General features: G+C 37.2%; 1 protein-coding gene across 1 annotated transcript; it reads right to left on the reverse strand.

Moving 5' to 3' along the window:
* Nucleotides 1–67: 67 nt before the first annotated feature.
* On the reverse strand, nucleotides 68–19,384 carry avl9 (AVL9 cell migration associated). Its single transcript, XM_015013418.2, has 16 exons — nucleotides 19,158–19,384; nucleotides 14,644–14,764; nucleotides 11,687–11,772; nucleotides 11,464–11,535; nucleotides 10,879–10,968; nucleotides 10,742–10,808; nucleotides 10,617–10,657; nucleotides 10,510–10,548; nucleotides 10,364–10,433; nucleotides 9,498–9,937; nucleotides 8,430–8,564; nucleotides 8,133–8,352; nucleotides 7,942–8,059; nucleotides 6,740–6,793; nucleotides 3,549–3,637; nucleotides 68–3,468 (listed from the first exon to the last, which is right to left on the reverse strand). The coding sequence occupies exons 1-16, from the start codon at nucleotides 19,239–19,241 to the stop codon at nucleotides 3,341–3,343; spliced, it is 1,854 nt and encodes a 617-aa protein (XP_014868904.2). The 5' UTR covers nucleotides 19,242–19,384; the 3' UTR covers nucleotides 68–3,340.
* Nucleotides 19,385–19,616: the final 232 nt, after the last annotated feature.

The following is a 19,616-nucleotide window of genomic DNA, read 5'->3' on the forward strand; positions in this document are numbered from 1 at the left end:
GTTGGCTTTAGTTAACTATATCAACTGTGTTATTGACTAATATTTTAAGACCAAAAGGCCAGGAAAATAAAAATGCAACTTTTATTTATTTTTAATACAGCAACATGGTTCATCACATCCTTTTCTTCCAGAAAAATATTTCAGCTTACAATACATTCATTCGGTTTAAATATAAAATGAAAAGATATCAGATTAAAAAAGAAAAACAGCACAAATAATCAAAAACACTTAAAATCAAACAACTATGTGGAAAAACATCGTACTGGTCGATCATGCTCACTGGACAACGACAGTTTGCAGCATGGAGGGAAACGATCCTGAACGCACCTCAAAACGTACAGTTACAAGGTAAAGATCCACAGACAGAGTAATGGCTGCTTTGTGCAAATAAACACAGTGGTCCACTTGTTCCAGTGTTATAATGACACAACACGGATATAGTTCTTTTTGATATAACACGCTACACATCAATAAATAAGTCTTCAGGCTATTTTAGGTCTTAGTAAATATAGTTCTCCAAATATATATTCATTTAAAAGTAGAAAAAGGTCTGGGAAATGTTAACAGCCTTCAAACACAAACTTCCTTCATAATCAGAGGCTGTTTTTACACCAAATGCAAATCATTTTTGTTCTCAGTGATTTCTGTAGCAGCACTGCGGTTGTTTCAGCATCAATGTTCACTTTAAATAAAAGTCTATTTAACTCATTAAAGCAGCAACATTTATAAATTCATCCCTTTAATCCACTTGTGATGCCAAAAAACACTCAAAATATGCTGAGGTTTAATTTTAACATGGTTTTAAACTATGTTTTTGGTTTAATTGTTGACCTGCTGACTGGTTAAACGTTGTAAACTGCTAAATATTTTAGTTTCAAAAATATATAAATGCAACTTTAAATATAAGATTCTGGAAAAAACATACATAAAGGAATTGCAGGTAAAAAAAAATAACAGAAAACATAAAAACCTGCAAAATAATAATTAGCAAATTAATCATAAGGCTTCCCTAAAATATAAATAGTAGCCATTCTTAACCACGTCCTTATTAGTGCTAATAACAGTGTAGTGCGTAGAAAGTCTACCAAAAGCCAAACAAATTGTCATCAACACAGACTTTGTGTTATATAATAAAATCAAATAAAACATCCTCTGGCTGTCGGACCAGTTCCTGAGTTATGCTGACTGTAATTAAAGTTTTAGGCTCTAATTATGTGGAAAGTTTGAAAGTTACCACATGTTTCAAATTGTTTGTTAAGGTAACTAAGACATTTAGCATTTTAGCTGGCAGACTAGTGCTAACTGAATTAGCTTAAATTGCTAAATGTATTAACTTTTACATTTTTGCATATTTTTTATACTTAGAGATAATTTTTGTTTTGAATCAAATGTTTGATCAGTTTGAATCTATAAAGCTGCTTATCCTACCAAAAGTTTTAGCTTTGATGTCAGTTTTTGCTACCTAGCTACAAATGTGTAGCTAATATTTTTATGAATGAAACAAATACACTTATAAATGTATTTAATGCGCAATTTTTTTCAGAATTGATTCAAAGTTTAAAAAAATAAAGAGCTGAAATTTGGTAGCAATTTACTTAGCATCTGCAAGTTAGCTAAAATAGATTTTGAACAAATAAGACCCTTTTTAGAAATTTATATTGAGAATATTACATTAAAAAAAATAAACTACTAAAACATTTAGCATTTTAGCTAGCATCTAATGCTAACAAAATCTATGACCTAATGATTGTAGAAACATCATCATTGAATTTATTGGTTAAATTTTGACTAGAACTGCTTTCTGAGTAAACTGAGGTAATTCTTTTGTAAATATGTGCATTTATGTGTAAATCTAAACACACCATGTCAGCTGAAAATTGCTTCTTTAATCCCTTCCTTAATTATTTTATACAAAAGAACGAAAAAAAAAAACAAATCCTGATCTTAGTGTTCAAATATGTATTTTATTTTTCGAATTTACTAACTTTTGCTTCCAATTTAGTAAAAATAATAAATTTATTGTAAACACAAGCTTTTGTTTCACTTCAATTTCTAAAAATTGATTACATTTTACATAATTAAGACAACCACAGTGTCACAACAAAGTCATTGATGAAACAAAAATCAATTTAAAATTGTATTTTTCCAATCTTTTAAGAGTTAAGCTATTCCGTAAAATCCCCAGACCAAGGCGTTTTAAATAACTTCTCCAGCAAAATGTTGACAAACTGTAAAGTACGAAGACTGGACACAGCAACACGAACTGCAGCATTGAGACTGTTGAACTTCAAAAAGCCTCTAAAATGATCAGGTTTTTATGAAAGCAGTGGCAGGTTCCACCTCACAGTGACTTTGGGCTGCAGAGTAAATTTACCGCCTGCAGGCGCATCCAGCTAACGCTGCAGGCGAAAGCCCAGAATCCGGTTTTATGGTTCAGATTCTCATTTGAATTTGAGAAAAGTGATTGTTTGTCTGCTCACATCCGTAATTCGTCCACTGATGCAAAGGCTTCAGTCAGACGGTGCACCAGGGCCAGTGCAGATAGAAAATAGGAGTGAATTTTCACCCCAAAATATCTGAACACCTCTTGATTAATCGCAGAATTTTTTTTGAGAAAAAAAAAAAAAACAATTTCCTGAGATCCAAAAGTTTAAAATTTTTTACTTTTGAAATTTTCAAGAAACCTTTGTGATGAATCTAAAAGAATGTTTCCATAGTTTTTCCAAGAAAATTTCTGAGAATTTTTTAAAAGAAATTTCCAGGTTTTTTCTAGTATCTTTTTTACTTTTGGAGCTAAGAAATTTACTGTTTTTTTTTTTTTTTTTAACATTTCTGGGATTAGTATCAAAATTTCATATTTTTCCTCAAGATTTTCCACTTTTTAAACTCAAACTTCCAAGTTTTTTCTAGGAAATTTCTGAAATTAATCTTAAAATTTGAGTTTTTTCTAGGAATATTTTCTTTCAATCCCAGAAATCTTAAAAAAATTTTCTAGGAAATTTCTGAAAGTTGTGAATGTTTTTCTAAAAGATTTTTGACTTTTTAAACAAAGAAATTTTCAAGTTCTGTCCAGAAATATTCAGAGACTAATCTCAACATTTGTAAAAAAAATTATTTTACTTTTGGAGCTCAGAAATGTTCTTGCTTTTTTTTCTAGAAATTTTCAGAAATTTATTTCAAAATGTAAGTTTTCTAAAAAAAAAAAAAAAAGAACATTTCTGAGATTAATCTCAAAATTTCTGAAAAATTCGGCGGAGATTTACTCGTTTCTTCTATCTACAGCAGCCATAGCCCAGAAAGAGACGGAAAGAGTCGCTGCGTGACGTTTGGATGCCAACTGTCATGGCTTCACCTCGGAGGCCGGTTCTGGACCTGAGGATGGGGTCAAAGGTTGAGGCTGAGCCAGCGTGGAGAACCAGGACGACATGGCAGACTTGGCGCTCGTTAAGGCTCCGCCCACCGACTGACCTATGAAACAATCAGACTTTCCATCAGAAACGCGTTTCTTTCACTGGAGCTTCTTGTGAGACGGTTGGAGGTTTTCCTACCCACTGCCTTCCCGGTTTGGACGACGCTGCGGCTGGTCGTGATCATGGCGTTTCCGATTTTTTTCCCTCGCTCGCTGTTCTGCACCGAACTGCAGAAAGAAAAAACAGAATCAGAAATTAGAAAACAAAATACTTTGTCTTCTTTAGGATGATCAATCAATCAATCAAATTTTATTTGTATAGCACATTTCAGCAGCAAGGCATTTCAAAGTGCTTTACATAATTTTAAACAGTGAGAAAGAAAAAGAAAGTAATAAAAAGATAAAAAGAAAAGATAAAATCACAGCCTAACAGGACAAGGCCTCCAGCCTTGCAGCATGAGATGTTTAGGATGATGAGATGTTTAGACGTTTTCATGTTTCCCAAGCAAACTAGACAGAAATGCAGCTACTGAATATTGTTTTATTATGTTGAAGATTTGGAACAGTGCATACTTCTTCCTTCCACTTAACTTTCCACTAACAAATAAAAAAAAAATAAATAAAACAAAGGCCTTGTGGAATATTCGGTTTCTGAAAATCAGAATCTTCTGCTGTCTTTAGCTGTGAGCCATAATTAAAATAAATAGAAGCAAATGTTTCAAACACACAAATTCCATCCACTAAACTTTCCATTAATATGATAATTAATTGGTATTCTAAAATATTCCATTTTTCTGACAAACTAGATTTTGTGCTTGTATTAGATGTAAGCCAACATTAAAATTTACAATTGGATCAAACACACTTTTTTCTTCCACTAAACCTTCCAATAAAATGCTTATTTTAAAAAAAGAGGTTTTTTTTTAATCTTGTTGATTATTACAATTGTTATGAGTAATGGAGTTTTGTGCTTTTATTAACAGTAAGCAAATTAAAATGAACAGAAGCACACTTCTTCCTTCCACTCAACTTTCCATTAATATGCCTGAACTCTGAAAAAGCACCATTGACATTTTCTGCTTAATCTTTCACTCTGAGTGAAATAATATCTCATCAGTTTGACTTTTTGAATTAAACCAATGAAACAGATTCACTTTTGAAAATGTGAGCTGATCTCAGCCAAACCTTCGGTGAAACGCGGCACCTCAACTCCATTACTGCAGGATGATGTCATAATTCCGACCTTTAACCCCAAAGTGTGTTTCTGGAGAAAAATGGGTTGCTTCTGTGTCCACTTTCTGTCTCCTGGGTTGACCCAGATAAACATCTTATGTGCTGCAATAAAGAAAGATGTGATTGGCCGGCAGCACTTGGGCTGGTCACGTGACTCGCCTCCTAAAACGTCTCTGCCACCAGCTGCTCTTTGTCCAAGAACAAGCCTTGTTTTTGCCCCCAGGGCTTCCACAACATCAAGTCAACCGTAGCTTCCCACTTTCTGCCTCCTCTTTTTATTTTTATTTTTTAGATCCAGCGACGAGCGCTTACTTTCCTGACAGTGGGATTCATCACCCCGGCCCCGTTTCCCCCCTTCGTCTGTCATCCAGGTTCAGGTTTCAGGAAAATAACTCTGTTTACTGAGGCAGGGAAAAAGGACGAGTGTGGAAAATATTCAAAAACACGAACTGGAAATTAATATGTTTGATGGAAGTAGAGAATAAGCTATTATCTACTAGAAAATTAGATATTTAAATAGGAAAAGAACAAAAGTAATCACTTTACATCATGGAGTATTAGCATACTGCATATAAACCACGTGGTATCCCTCAAGGATGTGTTCTTGAGCCCTTTTTTGTTTCAGTGCAATTGTTTTTATTATTTTCAACCACACAGTGTCTTGCAAATGTATTCACACTTTAAATGAGTTTTTTCCCATAAATTAAATCATGCAAAAACAAACTTCGGTCTACTTTATTGGGATTTGGGATCGACCAACACAAAGCAGAACGAAGTGGACGTGTTTTTCTTACAACTAGAAAAACCGAAAATGTTACCATTTATTTTCAGACAATAAAATCTAATGATCCCACTATCACATTAAACTCAAATGAAACATACTACACTGCAAAAACACAAAAATCTTACCAAGTATTTTTATATAGTTTCTAGTGAAAATATCTTAGGACACTTAAAATAAGAAAATAAATGTACAAGTAACTTTTTGGCAATATGGAAGCTTGTTTTAAGTAAATAATTTCTTAATATTGTAAAAAAAAAATAATAAATTAAACTACAAGTTCCACTTATATAATGTTTTTCATGTTATAGGTGAAATAATCTGTAAGTGAAATCAGTATTTTTTCTTCAGTATTAAGGAATAATTTACTTAATAATTCCTTAACATTGAATTAAGGAATTAAGCTCCTATATCTGAGGATTTTTTTATTACTTCAAGTGAACTAAGATATTTGCACTAGGAACTAGACAAATACACTTGGTAAGATTTTGTGTTTTTGCAGTGTATTTCTGACTATATGCACCAGAACATGGTTTTATTTCACTAGATGCTTTAACTGGACGCTGTGAGCTGAGCCGACCCTCTGCAGCTTGTTTGTTTACTGAAGCTTTACGAGAGATTTCACAGCCGCTGCGACACCAAACACCTGCAGGTAAGGCGAGAGCCGCGGAGCTTGCTCCTCCTCGTTTGGAGGGTAACTCTACCTGCGGCGCGCAAAGCTTCCTGGAATGAAACCGAGTCGGAGGCTCCGGCTCGGTTTTTCAGAATGAAGCTCGCTCATTATTAACGACTTGGCCCCCGACCTGCACAGACTCTGGGCTGCTTACAGTATTCATGAAGCGTTTACAGCTTCAGGCTCACAGTTTCTGATTTATTCTGTTTTTAACTCCTTATATGGTCACATAAAACTAAAAGAACCTCACAGAGTTGGATCTCCATTTCCAAACAGGCAGTAATGTTTGAAGGAAAATCGAACTGGGAGGTGGGAGAGACTGGAGACTTGTTTTGCTTTCATCTGCTGAAATGCTTTACACATTTTTACTTTTAATAACTGTTGTAACCAACGATTATTTTAGTACTGGATTATTCTATCAGTTATTCTGACGATTAATTGTTAGTCAAATAAAAGTTTAACCACTTAAGCCTTAATTATGCTATCTTGAAAATGCATTAAAATAAGCCACTAGAGGGCAGCAGATTCCTTGTTTTGAGTTCATCTTTGAAGATTAGAGAGATCTACAGCTGGGTTTGTAAATGTCTAATCTAAAGATTTGTCACATTAGACACTGAAAGCAGGAGAATAAAATTAAACTCACTGTGAGAGCCGCAGTTTCACGTCTGCTACGCTGTACTGGCCCTGGAACGGGTGGCTGCAACACAACGACATACAATTAACTTCATCCTTACCGCAACACATTGAGAATAACTTTTAAAATACTATATTTATCTAGTATGAGTACTATAGTTGGGTGTCCATATCCTAGAGTTCCTAAAAAGCTGTTTCTTGTTTTTGTGTTGCTGCTACTGCAGGTGAACTGAATTTACCAGACAACCGTTCCTGAGGGATTAAGAAGGTTCAATCTAATCTAATAAAAATGGTTTTAATGCAAGAAGCAGTATTATAAACAGTCTAAAAATTAAAATTTTTAATCAAACTATTATTAAAAATAACAGCAAATCGATATTTTTTCTTAATAATTTATAATAAAAATACCAAAAAATGTTCTTGTTTTCCAGGATTCCAGTTCAGTTTCTTTTAATGTCTCCAGTAGTCGACAAACTACTGCTAATTGGCTAATAGCATATCTAACTGTTAGTGCTTTTGCTAACACTGATGTTAGCGCACTTAGCTTCCACTGGATTTTTTTTCATTTTGATAAAGGCAGAGTTTTACACTTTTTAATAAAATTCAGCATCTGTGCTGAAGTTTCAATAATTGGTAATTCAAATAGATAGATGTTTATATTCATGCTCTTATTTTGAAATAATTGTTTACACAGCACTTCCTTTAGTATTAGCTTCTGTTAAATATTCATTCTGCTAACTTTAGCGTTAGCCAAACAAATGTTTACTGACAGTGCTTTAGCGTTAGATGCACTGTTTATCGTTAGTGCTATAGCAAAATGAAGGTTTATTATTAGCACTTTAGGGTTAACAAAACTAATGTTTATTGCTAGAATTAATGTCTATTGTTGACATTTTAAAGTTAGCAGATCTAATGCTTATCATTAGAGCTTTAGAGCTAGCAGAAACTACGTCTATAGTTGTTGTTAACTGTTAAACATTAGAAGAACTATCATTTATTGCTAGTGCTTTAGCAGAAACTACGTATATTATCAGCACTTTAGCATTAGCAGAACTAGTGTTAGCAGAACAGGGTTAGCACAAATAACATCTTAGTTAGCAGTTCCCTCCATTTTGCACCTCCATAATTTATAAAACATATTTGCAATTAGTTAGAACATCTTTATTTCTCTTCCTGTGATGCAATGTGAGGTCACTGGGTTGGTCCACCTACCCTGGAGTGATGGCTGTCATGCCGGGATGTTTGTTACTGAACCAAACCCGGAAGTTGTGGGTGTTCTTCCACGCTCCAATGAATGGCACCCCATAATCGGCCAGCAGCCTCTCATTATCTGACAGGAAGAGGAGAAGGAGTCAGGCTGGGATGAAACCATGACATCACAGGATGTTCACCAGATTTCCCACCTTGCTGTAGCGCAGAGGAGAGTAAGGAGTGTAGGTAGAGGGTGAACTGGGCCCTGATCCACTCGTCTCCTCCCTCCCAGCCCGTCCCGTCCAGGAACACGTCGTCTCTGTTCTCCGTCACGTGTTTCACCAGGTAATCTGCGAAGCGCAGGTCAGCCGTCGTCAGGCTCAGGATCTTTCGGAGTTCTGGGTCCTGGATCTGGATCCGAGCTTCCTCCACCTGCAGAAGCAAAGGCGTTCAGATTAATGCGCCCGCTTTCCTGATTAAACAGAGGCGGCGAAATGAACAGGATTCACTTCAACGATGGCGTCACTGAGGTGCCTCTGCTGGCGGAAAAGGATGTTGGTCGCCCCGGCGACGAAGCCTCGAACTGTGACGTCCGACAAGAGGTGATGCTGCTGCAGAGCCATATAAGGCAGGCACAGGTAACCCTGGCAACGACACAAGCAACATATACAATAAACCACAAAGCAAGTAACACAGCGAACATCTTAAAGGAGACCTATTATTAAAAATTCCCATTTCGTTTTTGCATTTCCATTTTGGTCTCAACTGCTTCTATAACCCACCCAAGGGTTTTTGGCAACAACTTAATGTTTTTTTCGTGTCTGAAAAGTTGCATTTGGTTACCTAGCAACCCAAGCAGAGCTCCACTCCGTTTGGTCAGCTGGTTTTACCGCCGTAAAAAGTGTTTTGTTGTTGAATTACCCTCCAGAAATCACATGCTGCATTCCTTTTGGTTGTGCAGGAAGCTCCACTTCTGCTTATCAAAGATGAACGGTTGTTATAATTGCACATTTGTTTGCAGCCATTTTCACACGTGAATGTAAACATTGAGTTTGGGGAGCGTGGCCAGCAGCTGTTTGTTTGGATTTGAAGTGACAGTAGTCCCTCTAGCAGCTCATTCTAAAATGAACTGACCCGACTGAAATCTCATTATATATGAATGATTTTATGCAAAAAGCTGTAATGGACATGTTTTGTAGTCCGTAGACCAGGGGTGATCAAAATGTGGCCCGAGGGCAATTTGTGGTCCTGGGGATTATGTTGTTCGGTCCTGAACCACGAGTCAAGAACACTAAAGATTTGGACAACAAAATAGAAAAAATTAGAAATTATCCGTTTTTCTGTAATGAGGCTGCAGTCTGAACCCATTTTTATGTTTGGATCTATAAAGACATTGTATAAAAACGTTTTTTTGTTTAGTAGATTAATCAAATAAAATTTAATTTTAACTGAGTTAATGTTGTGGCCTGCCAGTAGCTTAAACTTGCCGGTTTTGGACACTCCTGCCATACATACATCGATCCAGTTGAGGAACCACAACATGTCCCTCTAGAACCAGAACAGCTGGTTTTATTTACCTTGGTGAAGATGGGGAGCGGCAGGCCGTACTGATCCTCCTCCAGACCCGACACCAGACCCTGGATGACCCCTGCCTGACCGCTGACCCCCAGCGGCTGCACCGTGATCGGAGTTCCTGGTTTGGAGTCGAAGGCGTCCGGCATATCCGACCCGCTGCTGCCAGCTGCAGGTTCTTTGGGTTCCTCCAACACGCTGGGGTCCAACGTCTCCCAGTCGCTCTCGGAGGACTCTGGAGAGGTGCGTGACGGCGGTTTGAGGTGGTTGCTGTCGCCCTCTGCAGCTGGCTGGGTGGCCTCCATGTTGGCGTGGGCGATGTCGGTGACGGACACGGAGACGAACTCCTCGGCTCCCAAGCCGCTCTCCACCAGACTCGGGTCGTCCGACACGCTGCTCTTTGGTTTGTAGTGCGACGAATCCACCAGGCCGTGTTCGATCATACCTGCAGAAACATCGATGGAGAGACGGTGAGCTCACATCGAGGCAGGGGTCAGATGCCAGGAACTGCTGCAGCTTAGTACCAGCAGCTTCCGGCTTCGGTGGGAACAAATGGCACAGCTTCTGCGACAGATGTCAGAGCTTTGATGACAGATGCTATTTCTTAAAGTTGATTTTTATGAAAATGTACAATTTCTGTTTTTTCAGGTTCCATAAAACATATTCATCCCCTTTTTGAAAAAGTTGTGTTTTCCTCTGTTTTATGTCCTATAAATAGGAATAAAATTATGGCTCTATAAAAATCAGAACAAATTTCCTTCAGTAGATATTCATGAATATGTATAGTTTGTGTTTTTTTAACATTAGTGGTTTTAAACAAGTTTTATTCATCTGGACTGAAAATGGCTGGGATGTTCTCTGAGTTACTGACCAGGAAAAAGTGACAGAACCGTCATCAGCGCTCCAACCAGCCTGTTTACAGGAGAAACATAGAACAGGACCTGCAGACAGACAGACAGTTCTGCTGGATCACATGTGGAAAACCAAAACAACAGAATGAGATTTTACTTTTCTCACCTTCTTCTCCAACAGAATGAGCTTGAAGAGGATGAGGACCTGCAAGACGATTAAAAATGTTAGAAAAAGTTGAGATTTTAGCGTCTTGTGAATGTTTTTGTTACAACCTTGTGCTGAAAGTGCAGGATGAGATCTCTTGGTGATAAACCTGAGGAAAAAAAAACAAAAAACTAATGAATGAGGAGTTTTCCAGGATAATCTGAAGCGTTTCTGGAGGTCAGAGTCTGCATACCGAGATAAACCTGCGACCCCTCCAGAGCGGAGCCCCTCAGGGAGCCGTTCATGTGCTCATACAGCTCCTGAACAGGAAGCCAGGGGTGGTTACAACAGGAAACAGGAAGTGAATCTCACATAGTGGCTTAGATTCACCTTCAGGATGGAGATCTGGGAGAAATCTTTCTCCTCGAAGTAGGCGTGTGTGATGAGCTGCAGCTTAGCTTGGAGCAAACCATAGAGAGGCTGGAGAGAGAGAGTCAGCAGTGATTCAGAAACATCATGACCCAAACATGGAGGAGGATTTTCCCCCAACCAGGACAAAGATCCATGAATCACTGAGGTTCCTGCAAACTAATGAGATCTACTGATCAGCTGGTAGCAGCAGCTGCCAGTGAACCGTCGCTAAACTGTGAATAACCAGAGGTTGGATATTTAAATGGATGGATGGATGGATGGATGGATGGATCTTTAAAGTAAAACTCTTCCTGGTTGTTCAACTTGTTGTTTTAGAAATGCAGTTTTTCACTCATTTATTATTTTAGACACTGAAAAATAAATCCTGTTAATATTATTAATTTATCTTTTTCTGTTTTTCCAACCCTGGTATGACCTCTGACCCCTGTTTTCCTCTTTCCATTCCCCCAGATCAGGCTTGCTGGACCGATTGATTTAAGTTTCAGTCTGACTCGATGTGAAGTTGCGGTTTCTGAGCTGAACCTGAAGCCGACGGCGACTCACCACTCGACTGAGGACACAGACGCTCTTCTGGACCGTCTCCCTGGTAACGTCCGCCTGTCGGACCTTCAGGGCCTGAAATCACATCCACATCGATGAAGAACGACATGAAGAAGAAAACAGGTAACCCAACAGTTTCCATCAACATGCAACATTTAGATCAATGAGGTCAAAGTTCACCCTGTAAAATCCTCCAGAGTATTCTATTTAAATGAGTTTCACTAACCTTTGCTTCTATTTGGCGATAACAGGACACTCCATAGACGCACTTCATGTCTACACTGAGAGGCGGCAGGTGAAAATACACAGTGTCTGAAAACAGGAAGAAAATAAATCAAGCTGTGTTTTCACACCTGACGGCCAGGTAAACACGGTTTGATGGGGGACAAAAACTGCAACAGAGTTGCATTTTCAGCTGCTGCACTGAGTCAAACAAACCAAATACTTTGAAAAACCTGTTCCCCTCCTCGGCTGTGGGGGCGCTGCATCAAGAACTACTGAGGGAAACAACACAAAAACCTCTGAAGAAAGCACTGCAGCAGAACTTTCTCTTTCACAAAATGTAAACAAAAAGGAGGTTGTAGAATTTCTATTTTGACGATGAGCCATTTCTCCTGCTAGCGCTAAACTAGCGCGTTTGTTTTGGTTGTATTCACGCAGTATTCCTTGCTCTTTGGGCCACTTCCTGCTGTTGGAGCAGCCAATAACATTATATAGCCAATAACAAAGTTTATTTTTATCTTGTGGTTGTATTTTAGGAGGGAAGCGGGTTGGTAAGGTGGTATTTGTTTGGTCACATGACAGTGCAAGCGACACAGCACAGTCTTAAATAGCATCAGTAAATATTGCTTATCAACAGCAATATTAACTTTTTTTAAACCACTTAACCTAGTTAAAAAATAGTTAAAAATTTGACAACCAATAATAGTAAGAAGATACAAAATCATGTTTGAGAGTAAAAGCAGCTAATTGCAGCTAAAGTGGACTACTTATATACAGCTTATTCTGCCAAAAACAAAAAAATTAAATTTACTAAATATTTTGATATTTTTCATATTTGGTCTTTTTTTTTTTTTTTGGATGGACCAAGATAAGAAAATGAACGTTTAAATTAACAATGGAGAATCATTCACTCCCCAATCAATGGACATTCAATCAAGTGATAGAGAAATTATTCATGATTAAAAAAAACTAAACATTTCCCCCGACCTCAAATGCCTGTGCTGCCCCAAGACCATACTGTCCTGGTGAAGAGCCATACTAGGACTGGAAAATAAATCAGTAATATATATTGTGATAGACGCAAGATCGTTATCAATAAATAAAACATTTAATAAAATGTTCAATATACAGATTTTCAGTGAATTCACAGCATTGTGGGAGGTGTAGGCTAGGTTGGTGAGATCAATCAACTAACTCACTCACTCTTTGGTTACCTAGCAACAAACTGCTGGAAGGAGCTTCAAAGTTCCGTCCAACCTTGGTTACCTAGCAACGACCTGCTGAGTAACTGACACAGCAGCAGTTTAAGGTTTCGCCACAGTGCTTTATAACTGATTAAAAAATAAATAAAACAACAGTTTGAAAGTATTTCAGATATTTAAAACAAAAAACTAATCAATCGTTATTGATATCGACTTATATGACACGATTACGATGTGGTATGTTTTTCTCTGGTAAACAAAATGTCACAACATTCAGCCTCATTTCCATCTGAGCGTTTCTGAACTCTGAGGAGATTTTCTGAGGCTCAGAGCAACAGCAGAGCGTCTTAAAGGTTGATCAACACAGATTAAAGATTTCAGAGAAGAGGCGCCAGCGGCGACATCGCAGAGTCGCTGCGCTTAAAGAAAACAGGACAAATAATCCTGAGGAGAAGAAGAAGAAAAACTCAGAAAGACGATATTTAACCAACAGGAAGATCTGCAGCAAAAGGAGAGAAAAACTCCCTAGAATTTCTTAAAAATTTATAAATGTACATTTTCACTCGTTGGTTGGTTGGATGGATGGATGGATAGATGGATGGACGGACGGACGGACGTGTCGAACAGATAGATGAATAAACTGGATCACCTGGGATCTTGAAGCAGAAACTAAACTTTCAGACCCTTTGGAAAACAAGATGGAGGATTCCAGATTTATCTCTTTAAGTCCATGTTGCCATGGTGATCACTGGTTGACCAGCTCCAGTTTTCTGTCTCTTCACAGCAGCCATTGTCCTGTGTAACCAAAAACCAGCAGCCTCCCTGAGACGCGGCTGGTTTATGAGCGGCTCAGGCATAAAAGATTTATTATGCTGTGAAAACCCGGCTGATAAGAATCCAGAAAGATGTCCAGATAAGAGTTAAATATTAGACAGGAAGTCTGGTTTCAGGAAGATGAAACCATGAGGTTTTCCAGCCTGAATGTTAACTTTGGCTCAGATCCTGATGTTTGCCTTCACAGCCAGGAAAAGCTGAAAGTTACAGCCACTCTGCCAGCTTTGAAAAACGTTTAAAAATAAAACGTTTTCAAGAAAAATTCATATTTTCCCAGACGTTGTTGCTATAAACGATAATGTTGTTGTTTGACACCATTTTCAAGTAATACAATGGCATAACAGTACAACACATTCTAAAAAATCTATAAACTTGGTTTTTGTCACATTTAGTTGTAAAGTAATGAAATCAATCCCAACCCAATCTCCCAGTGGAGAACCATTCAAGAGAATCTCTAAAACAGCAGCCAACAGGATAAAATACATTTATAACACTGCAAAGTGTTTATGTTGATCTGTGTGAAGTTTTGGCACAAAACTCCACTTCAAAGGGTAAATAAAAGCAATTTAAACACATCGAAAATGAGCACACACGCCTCCAAATCGCACCCTGCCAAGACCGGTCACAACAAATTTTGCTGGATATTAATAATATTGTTGTTTTGAGACCATTTTCAAGTAATGTAATGGCAATGATGGCATGATGATGCAATATCCTCAAAGATCGATAAACTTTAAATTTAGATAAAGATTTTACACTGGAACAAAAAACAAAATAACAGCAAATAAAATTAATTATAAAGTATCCGTAAACTAAATTCTCCACCAAAAATAACCAATAAATACTAAGAATGATTCAGAATGCCAATATTTAAATGCTTTTTCACTGCCTGTGTGAGCTCTCTGTGGATCCGGCGGCGCCGTACCTTCCTGGTAGTTGTGGGCTCCATCGGGCAGAGCCAGGAAAGGGAGGTACTTCCACTCCTCCGGCAGCAGGCTGCTGTCGTGACCCTCGTTTGGCATCAGCGGCGGGTATGAGAACTCAACCTGGGGACACACAGGAAGCAAAAGCTCGTTTACTTCCAGTCATTCAAGAAGAAAGTTTTCATTTCCTCATTTGTCGGATCGTTTTGGTGAATCCAGCCGGATGATATCGGTTTGTATGAGAGCAGATATAGATATCATCTTTCTGACCTCTTAACCCTCCCCAGATTGATGGGCAGTAACAACTGCTTCGCTCTCTGCTGATTACTTAAGATTATTCTGACAATTAATCGATTATTTTGATGATTAATCTGTTTTTAAGATCATCATTTGACACTACATATTTTTCATTTAACCAAATATATTAAAAGATGCAAATAAATAAATATTCTATATTACCTAAAATGCAATAATACAACGTTATTTTAGTAAATTTGAACCGGGTGAAGCTAAAACTGCCATCTGAGGAGTTTTGGCTCAAACATATTTAGATGGAGCTTGAATGCAAAATGTATATAATTTTTGTATAATCTTGGCTTAATTACGACTGAGTTTTTTTCAGCAAATGCCCTTTTTTGGAGTCTGCATACTTCATTTAACGATTAATCAACTACCAAGTTAGTTAACGACTGTTTAAATAATTGATTAATCGTTTCAGTCCTATCAGTATGCTAAAGTACAGAGATGATTTAGCTGCTTACACCTCCCCTCTTTAAAACGTCTCGTGTTTCACAAAACTTGTTTGGTTTCCACTGAACTCAAAGAAAACTCTCACTCTGCAGCTGCAGTGCTGAATTAAAACCTGTTGCTCCTGAACGCAGCACACACCCACAAACAACGACTCAGTTCTGCAGGAAAAACAGGCCGAGGCGTCGCAAGCCTGACGCGATAAGCAATAAATCAATTAATCACATGATAATCAATTAAAAAGAGCCTGGTCATTTCCATTAGGAAAACAATCTGTAAAGAAATGCTTTCCTTTAATATTGTTAAAAAGTTGGCATTTTCAAAAATGCTGCAAAGATTTGACACCCCAGTACGAAGTAGTTATGCATGTTTATGCATTTAGTTTTTTAGTTTTTTTTTTTTACTTAAGTCTTTCCTGCTCCTTTTGCCTGTTTTCCCTGTCTAAAGAAGAATGATTAATCATTTTTTTTAATTTTGGTTCCAGAGATTTCATAATCCTTTTTAAATATTGTTGTTCTGTTCATTTATTTCGGTTATTTAAAATATCTTCCAGTTACAGTTTTAAATGTCTTTTTAAGAAATACATTGTTTTGTTGTGTATTCTTGCATTAATGCCATTATTAATATGTTGGTTGAAAATGGTCTCAAAATGACAAAATTATCATTTATCGCAAAGATTTCAGAGAAAATTTATTAAATAAATTACAAATAAATTAATATGATAGATTAATCAAACTAATTGTGATTAATTGATTAATTAATCAACTAGTTTAGTAGTTGATGAATCGTTAACTGGAGTATACCAACTCTAAAAATGTATATTTGCTGAAAAAAACAACAAATTCAGAGCAGTAATTAAGCCAAAACTGTAAAAGTATACATAAAGTTTGCATTTGAAAGGAAAAACCATTTTTATCTGTAAATCTGTTATATTCAGAACTCATCAAGTGGAATTGTTAGCTTCACCTGGTTCATATTCTGTAGAAGAAATTTTCCTTTAAACACATTTTGCTGTCCAATTATTAATTTAAATAATAATCATCAGAAGTAGACAGTATTTTTTATGCAGATAAATCCTTTGCTACAAATAATCAAATGTTCCCTAAAGTAATGCTGTTATTGCATTTTAGGCAAAAAAGAGAAAAGTGACAAAATTATTTGCATATTAATATTTTTAATGTTTTTTAAAAATGCCGTAAAGTGCTTATGTGGTTAAATTAAAAATATAAATATGCAGAAAGGGCCTGTTTTTTTTCTCTATCCGATTAATCAGAATAATCGATTACTAAAATAATCACTAGCTGCAAACCCAATGAGAGAGAAGGCCACAAACCCAAATGTCTGATGCTCAGCAGGAGGCCGCTGACCCTGATCAGATAACCCCAGAGCAGTTTGTCCTCGCTCTCAACTTTACGTGAGAAAAAAACTCCCTCTCTTTTTTTTTTTTATCTTTCAAGGTGGAGAGCAGCTGCTCCTGAGGCTGCAGAGCGACATGATGCAGACAGATGGAGAGCGGCGACAACACAGAGGCAAACTGTGGTTTATGGCCATCCGTACACCATGTCATGCATTTTAAAGGAGGAAACTAGAGGACGGATACCTCATGTTCAGCATGTCCACTTTCACTGATTAGCAGACATAAGACACAAGATGTCTTTACACACAGCATCTGGGCTGAGAAATTATTTAATCTGAAAATATGGATCAAAAACACAAAGCTAGGTGTTTCAGCCATTGAAATGTTTTTCAATGTTTTTTAAAGAGGCTGATTGTGTTGCAGTTTATGCTAAAACCATCCAGGAAGTGGTTTTGTCATGTCTAGTTTCAGAAATATTTGACTTTTTGATTGCTCTTTTTTGATTACTAAGAAAACATATTAAGCAGAGAAGCCAAACCTTTTCTAACTCATTCCCAAACCAATCATTCAAGAGAATACTCTTAATTCTCTATGATCAAATTAATCACATTCCTGCCATTTAGAACCATGCAAGGTGTTGTGCTACATGACTCCACTTTAACGGGTAAATAAAAGCAACTTAAACTCATCTAAAATGGTGCACACACCTCCAAATTGCACCCCGCCTTGACTTGTCACGATGACAAATTTTCTGGTTGGTAAATTTTCCCAGACGTTATTGTGATAAATATTGTTGTCTTGACAATTTTTCAAGTAATATAATGGTAATGGCCTCAGAACACAAACTCTAAATTTTAATGGACATTTAACTCTGGAACTGGAAGAGATTTTAAATATCCAAAACAAACAAACAAACGAAAACAACAGAAACAAAAAATAAAATGAATTATGAAAATTGTCCTAGTTGAGACCAATGAGTCAGACTGAAGACTTTGTCATCCAGCTTTTTGGTAGAAAGAGAAAAACGATAAACTATACAAACAGAAATTACTGACCTTGTTTTAATTTCCACCTATGTGTAAACTCTGCGCAACTTGTGCTGCTAAAGTTGGCAGCAACTAATGCAACATGGTGGTCGACCCACAGAAACTTCACCAGCACAAGGAAGAAAGTCAGGTAGGAAATGCTGTAACTTCCACCATCAGAAAGGGCTCTGGAGCAGCGCTTTCCAAAGTTTTCAGCTTCTGACCCACACAATTAAAAAGCAAGAGGACATTTATAAAATACACATGCTTTGTCACTGTGAATTTGGTAATTAAGTTCGTTTCTGATCCCAACTTTAAAAACTGTGCACTCGCCTCCAAATTGCACCTAATCTCACATGGGATGCTTACTAAAGGGAGTTGGGTGTTCTTAGGAAGAGGCTTGAACACACTGTGTACAACAACATTAACACAGTAGTTATAAGGATATTATATTTCTGGTGTCAAACATTCAAACTCCTTGAATCCATAATAAAAAATTAGTTGCAGTGTCTTTCAGTGACTTTTATCTGGTAAAGATCTTAGTCAAAAAGGTGCTAATGCTCAAAGAGAATGACCACGGTGATGGTAAAGAAGTGAGGAATATGGCTTTTTTGCAGTTTATATTGTTTTCTCAACATTAAATAAAACATTTTTTTATTTGTCCTGTAATCCTGGAACTCTACAAAATACATTATTTGCATGCAATGCAACAGTTTGTGACTCCTGGAATTTAACAGCTAATATTACACGCACACACTGATATTCCAGTGACAAAATATCTGCAATTTATTACTGTTTTTTAACTGCAGTGAATAAATTGCATCAAATTATGCATTTTTCTTTGTTTAAAATATTGATGATGTGTTTTTATTCACAGTTATGTTGTGGAAGTTCAAGTCTAAACACAACAAAACAGCAAACCATCAGGAGAATTTCATTACGATTGTGTTATTGCTTCAGTGCCGTTTTAATTAAACATGCAGATATGTGTGCTTCAGTAGACATGGAATCAGAAAGGAACTAATCTTGTTTTTCAGGAAGTATTTCACCGTTTTGATAAATATGCAACTGAAACAAAACCAGATTGGGCAGCCGATCACCTTGCTAATAAATCAATTAATCTTAAAATGATTAAAGCAAACCGGATGTGGGATCAGGTGGAAACACTGAGCTGTAAAAATATTTCAGCTGGAAATAGAAAGTAAGTGAATCCAAGAGCAAACAGCTGATCATTCATTTCCACACCAATGAAAGACTCCGAAATCATGCTTATTATTTATACATAGTGAGAGCATTATTCCCACACAAGTCGGTGGTAATTTTAGTGGGAATGCGACTTTAAATGACAGATAGTTAGCCAGAGTTAGCATAAGGTTTGAGTAGCTACCTGGCAGCCTTTCTTATGGTGAAATCCAACCACCACGATGTGCAGCACCGGCCCCTTCATTTCGTCACTGCCCTGAGACTCCATTTCTACCGTTAGTGTTCAGTTCTGGCAGTCCAGGTTCGGTTTCCCTCAGGAGTCCGGTGTAAACAGCAAACAGAGCCGAGTTTTAGCCCCGAATCTGTCACACACACAAGCAGCAACAACAGCCACAAACCTGAGCTGGCTGGACTCACAGCGGGAATCAACGAGAGGGTTCCCTGCAGCGTACTTCCGCCTTTGCTTTGCCGCTTAAAGCTTCGTTAGCACGAAGTTAGCTTTAGCTTTAAAGACACATTTATTTGAAATTGTTTTTTAAAATATATTGATTAATGTAACTATATCTTCATAAACTTTAAGGCTGTTTTCATTTGAAGTCTTGTAGCTAAATATAAGGGCATAATAATTTTTCTTTTACTTTTA

This window comes from Poecilia mexicana, unplaced genomic scaffold, assembly GCF_051168715.1.
Source record: "Poecilia mexicana isolate PSO_F unplaced genomic scaffold, ASM5116871v1 scaffold_20, whole genome shotgun sequence".
NCBI lineage: Eukaryota > Metazoa > Chordata > Actinopteri > Cyprinodontiformes > Poeciliidae > Poecilia > Poecilia mexicana.